Genomic DNA, 12,844 nt, shown 5'->3' with positions numbered 1-12,844 from the left:
AAATAAATAAAATAAAAAATAAAAAATAAAAAAAAATAAAAAGGTAACTATTAAATAAAGCAGCATTGAGGAGCCCATGTGACCTGCACGGCACCACCATTCGCAGCATATGACAACATCCGTAGAGCCGCTCATTCTCCTTCTGAATACTCTGTAATATGTGGCCTACCAGGCTCAGATGGATGGGGCGACATATCTTCTTGGAAGTCTACCTGAGGGAGAATATGTCCCTAGCAGGAGTTTTAAGACCCCGACCTATCATGCAGGTGGCCAAATTTACCTGGTTCTCAGGGTAAAGAGATAAGGCTACCAGGACAAGATGACAGGCATTAGAATTCTGGTCAACTCAACTATTTCTAGCCATCTGGACCCATTCCGGGGTCACCTACGAAAAGGTGTAGCCACCAGTTGCCCACATATGCAAGATGCTCGGTAGGTCTTGTGGTGTCTTGGCATGTCCTGGCATGGCTAGGAACAGTTTCCGAAAGAAAGTGTGCCACAAGGCCGCATTCACTTCTCCTATGAGACAGGCTAAGGGCTCCTCACCACCCTGTTACAACAGACAGATAAAGCTGCCAATAGAACTCAAACCCTACTTCTTATAAGTGATAAACCAACATTAAACTTTATTTGAAAAATAAAATGTTTTTAGAAGATTTGAAATTTCTGATTAAAAGCATTTTAAAGTTTTACTTAAAATTACTTAAATTTAACTTAAATTGTGTGGAAGCTCTTTTAAGAAAAACAGCAGCCTATTCTTTGGTTTGTTTGAGACAGGGTTTCACTATGTAGACCAGCTTTCCTGGAACTTGATAGATAAACCAGGCTGGCCTCAAACTCTCAACAACTTTCCTGTCTCTGTCTTTTGAGTACTGAGATTAAAGACGTGTCACCAGGCCCCCCACACCCTCACACATTTAATTAAAACTTTTCATCATTGCTGGATGATGGTGCACAAGCCTTTAATCCTGAGGAACACTTGGAAGAAACAGGTGGATCTCTGTGAGAGTTAGAGGCCAGCCTGGTGTATAGAACGAGTTCTAGGACAGACTCCAAAGCTACACAGTAAAACCTGGTCTTGAAAAACACCCCCACCCCGCTTCAATAATTTCATCACCCTCATCATTGTGTGGATGTATATGTGAGCCCACACTGGTGCCAGAGTATATCTGGAGGTCAGAAGATAACTCCCAGGAATCAGTTCCCTCTTACTCTTTGGACCCCTGGGACCAAACTCAAGTCATCAGGGTCACACAGCAAGCACTCTTAGCTACTGAGCTAGTTATCTTGTTGACCCTAGAATCCACAAGTTAGGTTAGCAGGTTTTCAGTGTTTTAGCTAGGAAAGTATAATTAATTTTACTCAATGTCTTTTATGACTTTGTAATAAAAACTGCATTTGGCTTTTATTTTTTTGTTTTTACTTCAGTCTTTCTCATCAGCATTGCCTAGCACATGTGTACAGGTATGTGCACACAAACACTCATATTGCTCCAGCTCGGGAAAGCCAAGCTTTCTGAACCAGTTCTTCCTGCCCTCTCTTCCGTTTTTTGAGACAGGGTCTCATTTCGTAGTTCAAGCTGGCCTAGAACCCATGACAATCTTTCTGCCTCCGTTTGGAATTATAAATGTTAGCCATCATTCTTGAGGAAAGCCATTTCATTTTAGAATTTTACTTTGTGCTCTCTCCCCCTCCCATGTGCGTGTGTATGTAGGAGGCACCGCTTTGATCTCAGATCTTTCCTTCTACAATGGATCGGGGATCAAACTCAGGTTGTCAGGCTTGGGCAGTAAGCACTTTACCCACTAAGGCCCTTGCCAGTCCTGAACTCATTGCTTTTAATTCTATTTAAGCCACTGTCCTCCAACTGCGCCTCTTTCTTTTGGGACACTAACGATCTGACAGGCATCTTGATGTCTCTATACTTCCAAAGTCACTTTCCTCATAGTTTTCTGTGAGGACTGAGTTCACGTGTGTAATTGAAGCAAAACACAGTGAGTAGTTTAGAAATGCCAGTCATTCGGATCACTGTTGGTGTTGACATGCATCCTCTCCCAGTTCTGTTTCTGGATACTTTCTAATTCTTTATCAGCCTCTTGGATGCTGTAGCTCCAAAGGTTCTGTTCCCAGCCTCGTTTCCCTACAGCACCCCTGGCTGTCCTCACGCACAGCTATGTTAAGCTAGTAGCACTGCATGCCCAGTGACCTCTGCTAGCCTCTTCTCTAGTGAAGACCCTTGCTGAGTGCTGGACTCCATGGTTTTTAATCTGTTGATAGTGACCCAATAATCTAACATGCTTCCTCATGCAATCATGCTCTGGAGTATGTCAGTCCCCAAAGTTTGGAGTTCAACATTTAGCCTGGCTTGTTAGCAACTGAATTTCTTGTGAGCTCTGAACACACAACACAACATGCGGCATATACAGCCATTGCTGGCTGACAAGTCAACACGAACACCAGTTTCACCTTTTCTCTTTACTCATTGGTATTCAAGTCTTCAGTGGAGTGTACAGCAGTTACCCTAATCATTAAGGCTTGAGACAGGCAAACAAGGAAGGCCATGAGCCAAGCATGGTTCAGGGTTTTAAGAACAGCTTTCCTTCCAGAGGACCCAAGTTCAGTTTCTAGTACCCATGTACAGTGGCTCACAACCTCTTTTAATTCTAGAGCGAGGGCATCTCAAGTCTCTGACTTCTAAGGGAACCCATATTTATAAGCACAACACATACATGTAATCAAAACAAAATAAATCTTAATGCCTCAGGCCTCTGTGTGTGCTAGGTACACGATATTTATGCACCTATATGTACATACACATGTGTGGAACACAGCAAAATGCTAGAAATAATCCATACACACACAGAGGTAAGTAAACCCATATACATACACGATATGCATTCAAGAGAATTTTTGTACCAAGTGTTTAAAGACTAATAAATGAAAAAGAACAAAATTAAAAAGGTTATAGTGAGCCAGACAATGGTGGCACATGCCTTTAATCCCAGAACTCAGGAGGCAGAGGCAGGTGAGTCTTTGTGAATTTGAAGCTAGCCTGATCTACAGAGTGAGTTCTAGGACAGCCGAGGCTACACAGAGAAACCCTGTCTTGAAAAACCAAAACCAAAAACCAACAACAAGAAAAGGCTTTAGTGTGATATGTTTTATGCAAACAACAAGCAACAAGAAATGAGGAAACATATACCTACACACTTGGTACCAATTCCTTTAGAATTTAGGTATCACTTTAGAGATCTTCATAGCACTTTGGGGTTTCAATTCCTATCAATAAACCTACGCTTGATACAGTCTGTAAGGAAACTATGCTGTCGATACAAAGGCGGTTTTCCAGGAGGCTCTGATAACCTGGAAGCGTGACCTTGATGGCTAGCACAAGAGAGCAGACAGAGTCTAAGCATGCCTTTAGAGAATATGGCTGAGACGGTGTGGGACAGAACCCAAGAAGATAGCACCAAAAGGAAGAGGATTTTTAGTTCTTGCCAAATGAACATGATTTTGAATTGGCAGACTAAGAAAGAGGAAGTGGTCATGGTCAGGAAAGGGACAAAGGATGGAGAAATGGTGGCATGCTCAAGGTACCAGAGGAAAAGGCAACTGATGAGCCAACCAGCTTAAAATGTAGCTTGGAACTGTTTGCTGGAAAGTCCCTTTCTTCTAGAGGCACATGAGTATTGCCTCAAGTTTTAGTCCTGCACAGCTGTGATGCACACCAGAGAGCATGATTATAGATAATCACCTCATGAATGGTGACTATAAAACACTCCAGCACAAGATAGATAGTTTAACTGTAGCAGGGAACCACTGTCTTCAGATGCATACCCATTGGTATACCACCAGAAACCAAAGCCACACAGATGGCCCAGTCCAATCCAGAGGGCATAATAATAATAATAACAATAATAATAATGACATGAATGCAGAAGTAGCAGGCAAGGTGATGGACAAGGAGAGGAAGAGTTGAGAGACAGTGGAGAAGGAGCAATCAGAGTGTAATATATTCACGTATGAAAGCATCAAAGCTTGATTTATTAAAAGAAAAAAAAAGGAGATTATAGCTAGAACTCTGTAGAATAGAAATAGCCAGCTAGTAAGGCAGCATTCCTTGGAAAAATTAGTCTACTGGATAACTAGGCCAGGAAAACAGGAACACCAGGAAAGTAAATAAATGATTGCAAATAACTGGAAGTATAAAAAAAAAAAAAATCAACCCAAAATATTTCTTCTTCAAAAACTTTATCTTTCTGTGTAAGTAAATTACACAAATCAGTCCAAAACTGTTCTATTATTTTATCTGCAGACTTCAACATTTCGGCATTTAATGATACAGATTTAGAGTCACCATGCTTCCTTATGGACCCTCACAGCACATTCACATTAACGGTCATGTATTTCCTGTAGATATGGTCAATTCAACATGCACAGGGCTCTAAGTGACAGATCCTCATACACCTAGGTAGAGACTACCATCTTCACAGGATACCTGGTTCACCTGTTACTATCTCTAGATAATTGAAATCAACTCTCCAAATGTAGCCTCAACCTTACATTTACTAGTCCAATATAATTTGAGAAGTAAAACAATGACCCATTAAAAAATAACCACAATGGCTGCCTTATCGTGAGCATCCAGACTTAACTAAAGAGGGTCAGAAGACACAAGTACACAGAAAACAAGCATTTCTTGAGGAACTTCTTGATACAAACACTAACAACTTTTGTCACAGCAAAAGAAAACTGAGCAGAGCTCATTCAGGTGGGGAGACTGTTTCTCTAGTGGAAATAACTCCTGCCCCATCTTCTCTGCCCCGCACGGATTATTCGACAAGATGTTAGAAAGCGGAAACTCCTCATAACTAATGGTCACAAACGATTTCACACAAGCACCACAGAAGGGAATGCAAGTCTACCAGCTGATTTCACGCAATCGCTTTCTGGGCCAATGGCACTGTGGTAAAACCTAGTTTCAGTTTCCTAGAGTGCAACAACTGGTTGGCAGGAAAATTTTCACGTGAGGAAGATCTTCTAATTCATGTAAATATAAATAAAAGACCCATTATCTATTGATTAAAAAAAACAACACAGCAAGTTAAATAAAGCTTTATGTGGTACTGTTTCCTGTACCTGTAGCCATCAGTTATTATGAAAATAAATAAAGTACTTCACTTACTGAAATCAATGAGAAACCGTCCAAACCCTTGCCTTTGGTGCTGGGGCATGATCATTATGCAGGAGACATTATACTTCTGCTGGCAAAGCTTTTCCTGAAGAAAAGAGAGACAGATCAAGTATGTCAGAGCTCTGTTACAGTGGCCAGTTCCCTGCACCTGCCACTGTCCTTGTAAAACTGTCCATAGAGGTGAAACAGTGGCTTGGGATCAGCCAGAGTAATCCTTTTGTGCTAATCAAACTAGCAAGTGACAACAAACCGTCCATGCTGGACATGCTTTTCAACCGTATCTTTATTCTACAATAAAATACAAATAGTGAACCTAGGAAATGTCAAGGGAGTAAAACAATACCGACAGTTGGGAATGACTGCTCTCCCTGCTCACCCAGCACCATGCAGCATCACCCAGTGGAGTCAGCTAGGAGCTGGCGGGCAGCCCTGCTAGATGATGATCTACAACTCTGCAATGGCAATCTGTCTCCTGATTCTGAGCAAATACCCCAGTGAAACCGAAATAGCAGACGTGTGAGTTGATGTGCACAAATGTGCATTTCTCTCGTGAATATGAAGGCAAAGTAAAAAGCTAAAGAAATAAGTAATTTGCATCTCAAACCACGAAAATCAAACAACGACAAAGACAACCAGAAATCCCAAAGTCTTTGAACAACAATGAGATCAAAATACTACCAATGGTTTAAAGCCAGGTGGAGGCTGGGTAGAGAGACAGCTCCAGGAATTAACAAATTCGACATTTTCATGGACTGTAGCATCAGGCAGCAATATTTTATTCACAGTCACAGACGCCACCAAAACCTACAGAGAAGATCTGGAAAAGGCTCTAAGGCTGTGAGTGCTGTGGCCAAATAGAAACCATAAATGAGGCTGCCCACAAATAGAACCACATCAGAGGAAGACTTTAGAACAGCCAGATCTTAGCGAATTGGTTTCAAAGACCACAGGAAACGACTGGGGAAAAAAGCCTAAAGGGCAGAATTAAAGATTTCATTGTGAAAGAAGATGAACCCCCAGCTTTTGTGTATCCCTAGCTGTCTGTGGCATCTCTAAAATATGAAGAGGAAGTAACAATGTGAATGCCTTTTCTCTAGAAGATAAATTGCCCATCACTGAGTGTGCACACCAATGGCAAAGGCTCAAATAATTAATTTTACTGTGCAAAGTAAGATAAATGGGTCACTCTATCTAAAAAGAGACGCACTCTGGGCCAAGAGGATTTATATCCTTGATGCCATTCCTTTTTCTGTCCAGAACCGTGCCCCTCGGAGAGCTCATTGAAACACAGTCCTCTCACCCTTTCTTAAGAGATGTTGAGGGAGGGGAGGGAGCCGGTAAGTACTGCACCTGCTGTGCCAGCTTGAACCCTCCACAGGCAGGAGCCTTAGAACCACATGAAAGAAGAAGAAAGCTGGGCATGGTGGTGCAGCCTTTAATCCCAGCATACAGGAGGCAGAGACAGGTGGATCTCTCTGAGTTCCAGGGCTACATAGAGAAACAAACAAAAACAAAAAAGAAAGAAAGAAAACGTCAGGCAAAGTGATTCATGCTTATAATCTCAGGGATGAGAGACAGGAGGCTCTCTGGGGCTTGCTGATGGCCGCACTAGCCTAGTTAGCGGTCCCAAGTTAATGACTCTCTGGATACTGCTCACAAACACAGGAGTGCACATACACAAATCTATGTGATTGCTACTAAACTCTAATTTGGACACCTCAAGTGGACATCCTTTGCTCTAGTCTGAAAGTTAGATGCTTTAACAATTTGCAGAAAACCTGTCTTGGATACTCTGTGGCTATTCTTGATAAGAACCACTAAAATTCTGTTTAGTATATACTCTAAAGGGCCAAAGGTTTCCAAACTGCAATTTATATATTAGAAAATAGTTTAATTTGCACGTCTAGTACTAACGCAGTTACTTCTTAGATTCTTTTTTGTTTCACTTTTCCGTTGAAAGTTTTGTATTTGATAATTGTAAGAAATGACCAAGAGTGGCTGCCACAGTAGAGAAAAAGTTGAGTTTGTTTTGGTAGAATGTCTGGACACCCAGAAGGAAGTGAGGCAGGGAACCAGGACAGCAAGGGTCCCCACCAATTGTTTAGGCCACTGCTCAGAGGCCAAAGCAGGTTCACAATGAGGAAAATTAAAAGACAGACAACTACAACAAAGGCATCATTAAACCTCATGTTTGAATTCATACACATTTTAAAGAAACTACTTTCTAGTAGGAAGGATAGTATGAGCAGTACTATTAAAAGTACTTTTTTAAGAAAAATATCACCACAAACCTCTAAAAAAACAGTTATTTTTTAAAGATTATGTAGATTCCTTATTGTAGAAATCTGAGTTAACTCTCTGGCCCACTTTGGATGTAGAAGGTGCAGAGCCTTAACCAGCGTGCATACAGGGAACACTGAAGCAGCTTCTCACGAGTATTGGTGCTTGCTTCTCTTCAGTCTTGGGACTGCTCCACAGATTTAAAGAGACCAGGTTGCAAAGTTCATTCATATATATTGTACGTCCCTCTCGTTTTTCCTTCTTTTTTGGGGTGGTGGTAAAGGGATGTTGAGGGATAGAGAATGGGAAGAGTCTCACCATGTCTCTAAGCTGAGCACAAGCTCATGATCCTCCTGCCTGAGCCTTCTGAGTGTTAAGATTAGAGGCATGTGTCACTACACTGGGCAGATAGCCTTCTAAGGAGCATTTCATGAACATTAAAGAAAAGCAGATTCAATAAAAGTCACTTGTCTGCTGGGCCTTTGGATAAACACCATCTGTTTGTGTAACCATTTTGTTTAGGTGAAACCTAAGGAAAAGTTGAACACCTGGCAAGCATCTTCAAAAACAGTTCTCTTTTAATTTGTTTGAGTTTTAATTTGTATCAACAGCAGCTTCTGAGCAGAAGAATTTGAAGAAGAGCTCTAAAGGAGGGAAAAGACAAGCACTGATCTAAGGATCTTAGTATGCAAGGTCTTCTCCAGGGACTGCTAAAGACAGGTAGGTTTCCTAATGGTTAAACCTACAGCATTGACCATGAGAGGCAATGGTGTTAAACCAGTCTTCTATAGCTTGATCATCAATGGCCAGAGTTGTTTTATTTTTAAATTGCATTTACTTGTTGATATGTGCATGCACACATACCCCAATGCACACGAACAACTTCTGGAAGCCAGTTCTCTCCCACCACGTGGGTCCTGGCCATTCCCCACTGACCCATCTCAGCACCCCACAAACACCGATGCTCTAATACACTGGGTACTGTTGACCACTGACTGAGGGATGGAAATGAGTCAAAGAGACCGAGGCTGTAAATGCTACATCACAGAGATCCTCATGTTGACACCACTTAAAAGGAGGGACGAGCTTATGGAAATTAAAGATACTAAGTAGTCTACAAGGTGGCAATGAAATGCTGTCACACAGACACAGTCAGAACAGCACATGGTGCTGGGGGGTCTTTAACACTTCCTAGGCCCCGGTTTGTTTGTTTTTTTTTTTGTTTGGTTGTTTGTTTTTGTCTTTTCAAACGAGCTCTAAACAAAAAGCTGAGGTTTTCAGAAACATGAGCCACTTATTCAAATTATCGTCATAAAAAAGCCCTGTTCGAAGAACTGGGCTCCACTAAAAACATTTGAGAAAGAAAATGAAGGTCATGCTGGCTCGTGTTTTACCTTAGAGAAGTATCCAACCAGATGACAGCCTTTTTCATCATTTTTTGTAAGGACATAAAAAAGGAAAGGCTCGACATCATAATACAATGTTTTGTGGTCCAGGAAGAGCTTGGCTAACAAGCAAAGGTTTTGGCAATAAATTTTGCTCATATTCCCATCAACCTAGCAAAAGAAAAACAGACAACATTATTTAACATAAAAATACCACTAGAATATAAATTTGTTTCTTCTGTATATAATTTTAAAAAGTATATAATTTTATTTCTAAATCCTAAACTATAATATTAAAATACTCCATCAAACAAAGACAGCATTAAACAGAATAGAGCTATTACTTGGAAAAAAAATCAGAATTCCACATTTTTTCTTGTTAAGGTAAATTTAAGACAGCTAAAGTCTCTTTAAGCTTGTTCAAGAAACAGCAATGTTAGCAAAAAAGTCATTTCCACTTGAAATTTGTTGAGTTAAAATTTGTCAGGCATATTCTCTTAGTTTTAAAGTGGAGCCAAATAAATCTGAATTAAAGAAACAAATTTTTTATCATGTATGTTAAACTTCTGTTATTTTCAAATAAAAATAAAACAAATGAAGTGTATTACTCCAATCCTTCAAAAGTGTGGCTTAACAGCAGAGGCCTCCATTTTGGATTTATCACAACTATCATTTTAAAAGTAATTGGAGAAGATAAAATCCCTGTGTTGGGAATACTTACAGAGAGTGAGATGAATTTCAACCTATAGTAAGTACCATGATTACAGTCTACTTCTCTTCAAAATAAAAGACTCAAGCTGTGACACTGACGGCTCCCGACAGGAGCTAGGCACAGACACCAATTTCTTTGATCAAATGCAGTGAGTTGCTGAAACAGAGAGCCAACTAGACCCCACACTCTTCTTAGGGGAGATGGGTCTTTGCTAACCCGAGCTCTTTAACAATGAACTTGACCATTCTCAAGTCTCCTGTGGACCATACAGGTTCTCATAATGCACAAATTATTTTTAGATTTCATATAACTATTTCCCTTGGACAGAACCTCAGTCCCACACATAGCAACATAATCAAATATAGGCACAGGCACTGAGAATACAATCCTCTCTTTAATTAAAGGAAGTTGTGATGTATTTGTGAGTATGGTCCTTTTGGAAATGGTGCTGTATTGTATATATAAAAGATGGAGATGTGCACCTGTGTATCAGAAACAGAAATGAAAACTCTGAAACAAACTCTGATCAACTGTGAAAATAAAAAAAAGGAACAGATACAGAAAAGAGTCACAAAATTCCTAGTAATTTGTGATAAAAAAAATTTACTTGTTTTTAAGTCATAGAAAATATCTAATAGTTTTTTTTCTATAACTGATATATTCAGTCATAATGCTAGAACAGAGCTTTAGGACTTATTCCACACCCTTAGTGTATAAATAAACCACGAACCCACTTACATCTCTATGCTGTACAAACACATGCCCAACAGACAGATTATTGTGCCCCAAGAAGACTTCCTGATTAAGCTTCCACCACGGGCTTACTCAGGCTGACTTATTTAATAATTACTTAAGGCAAACAATGCATTTTGCCGACTGGGAAAAAAATGAAAAGTCATTTCAATATTCTTTTGGTTAGAAGAAAGGCATCTAAGACACCAGGTAAGGAGAAAGGAAGGGAGTAAAGCTGGCTCTGTTCAAAGGCTCCGTAAGAGCAGCTCTGTACCTCGCCTCCTTGGGGCTGATGAAGTGGCACCCTGAAGTCTACTCCGTTTTCCCTTGCATCAGGGAACTCACTAGGAACAATTTCCCACACTTTTCGGGGATATGTGGCTATGACTGAAGGCATTTTGGTTGTCACAAATGGATGGAGTGGGGACACCACTGCAACTTGGGGGTAGATGGTGGGATGTTGCTGAACACCCTACAGTGCACATAAAATGTATTATTCAGTTTGAAATGTCAGTAGTACTCAGGCTGAGAAGCCTATGCTTGGCCTTTAATGAGAATAGGGCAACTTCAAACACAATTCCTTTTGCCCTTCAAACTTGCTAGAAAGTGCAGGGAGGAGCTTTAAAAAAAAAATATGTACCACAGCCAGAGTTTCCTGACCAGTATTGTGGAAAACAAACAAACAGACACTCCCAAAACTTGTGAACTTGAGCATTCTGAGAAGAGATCCCTAAAGTACACCGGCCTTGAGAGAAAGAAGACTTCAGACTTCAAGTCTGCTGTAGAAGGCAGGCTTGATCTGAGAACCTGAAAGGTAAAACAGCGCATACACCAGGATGGGCCACAGAGAGAACAATGAAGCAAGGCAAGAGAGGCGTGCAAGTCGAGTGAGGAGAGCAGAGACGAGAACTCAGACACCCTGTGAACACACAGGACCAAGAAAAGAAAGCTCGCTGTCCTCAACACATGACTGACTCAGCTAAACTAGATCCCTGAGACAGACAATAGAAGCCTGGTTAAATGATGAAAAAAAAAAAAAAAAAGCGAAGATTTTCTCTGCTAAGACAATTCTAAAAACACAAAATGTTTTCAAGAAACCTACAGTGACAGACATGTGAGCAGCGGAGTTCTGTAGGGGTGGGGAGAAGCCACACGTCTGCTGGGATCTCACCAGAAGGGTCTATCTGCCCTGGCAAGCCCTTGAAGGAAACTCAGGTGTCTGTGTTCTAAGCAGGCACGCACAGCTGCTCAGTTCCCTGCAAGAGGGAGGACTTGCCAGATACTGGCAGGAGCTGCTAAACAAAGCTAATTTCTCCTGCCAAAGGATGTGGAATTTACAAAGAGCCAAGGATAACATAAATCTACTGGTGAATACATTTGTTGTAGACTGGGATTGGGAAAAGACAAAAAAGTCAATGTGATAAGGCAGGAATTCTTCATCAATTTAAATGTGGCTTAATGTAGTTAAATATTCCAAAACATGGGGCTTTTTTAAAGATAGGTGTGAATTTCAAAGCCGAGACTGAATACATACAAACCACCTAAGTAAACAATCAATAATTAGGAATATTAGAGTTAAAAAAGATGATGCTTTTGTTTACATATGCTTACCTCAAATACTGAAAGGTCTTTCCTTCGGTAAATTTCATTGGCAGGAGGATGAAACCATCCACACTTTTTGGAGTGTCTTAGCAAAATCTTTTTACTCTTCATATACTTAAGACAGAATTCACACAGGTAGAGCTTTGGTAATCTGTTAAAGTTAAAATCATCAAAGAATCTATCAGGATGGTTATACTGTTACATCAGTTTGCTCTAAGACATCAAATGGCTATAAATCTTTTGAAGCCATTTCAGAAACAGGAGAGGAGCTGGATGTGGTGGTAGACACCATTAACAGTTAACACCAGCAGTGGGAAGTCAGAGGCGGAAAGAGATCTCTATGAGCTTAAGGTCAGCCTGAGCTACGCAGTAAGACCCTGACTCTAAAGGAAAAAAGGGAGGAGGTGGGGGGGGCATCCAAAAAATAAAGATCCAAAAAAACATAAAAATCTTAAAACATATTTAACAAAATGTGTAATGTGTTCTAACTATTTTGTGATTAATCATCTATTTACTTAGAACATTCCTATGGAAAGAAGAATTTTTAATACCTGGAGCCAACACCCTAAAAAATAAAATAAAATCAGTAATTTGGAATGCCATCCTTCAGGGTAACCAAGGATATTTTTGAAATACAGATTTAAAGTCATATTTCTACTAGTGTTAATGTACAGTGTTGTATCTATAATAATATATTTTTTCTTTTCAAGACAGGGTTTCTCTGTGTAACAGCCTTATCTGTCCTGGAACTAGCTCTTGTAGACCACACTGGCCTTGAACTCACAGAGATCCGCCTGCATCTGCCTCCCGAGTGCTGTGCCACCACTGCCTGGCTTTATAACAGTATTTTTTTTTTTTTTTTGGTTTTTCGAGACAGGGTTTCTCTGTAGCTTTGGAGCCTGTCCTGGAACTCCCTTGGTAGACCAGGCTGGCCTCGAA

The 12,844-nt window shown here is 40.5% G+C and overlaps 1 protein-coding gene across 8 annotated transcripts in view; it reads right to left on the bottom strand.

Moving 5' to 3' along the window:
- The window catches only part of Kat6b (lysine acetyltransferase 6B), a 186,363-nt gene that overhangs the window by 26,328 nt on the left and 147,191 nt on the right, over nt 1–12,844 (bottom strand). For 7 of the 8 annotated variants that reach the window (XM_026789528.1, XM_026789526.1, XM_026789527.1 and 4 more), the window contains 3 exons: nt 11,915–12,056; nt 8,869–9,030; nt 5,186–5,279 (listed from right to left, as the gene is read on the bottom strand). In XM_026789528.1, coding sequence (XP_026645329.1) covers nt 5,186–5,279; nt 8,869–9,030; nt 11,915–12,056 — 398 coding nt within the window. The remainder of the gene's footprint in view (nt 1–5,185; nt 5,280–8,868; nt 9,031–11,914; nt 12,057–12,844) is intronic. The other variant, XM_026789529.1, reaches the window with a different exon arrangement.

Source organism: Microtus ochrogaster, unplaced genomic scaffold (assembly GCF_000317375.1).
Source record: "Microtus ochrogaster isolate Prairie Vole_2 unplaced genomic scaffold, MicOch1.0 UNK21, whole genome shotgun sequence".
Classification (NCBI taxonomy): Eukaryota; Metazoa; Chordata; class Mammalia; order Rodentia; family Cricetidae; genus Microtus; species Microtus ochrogaster.
The sequence above is the reverse complement of the archived record's forward strand: the minus strand, read 5'-3'. Positions and strand labels throughout refer to the sequence as shown.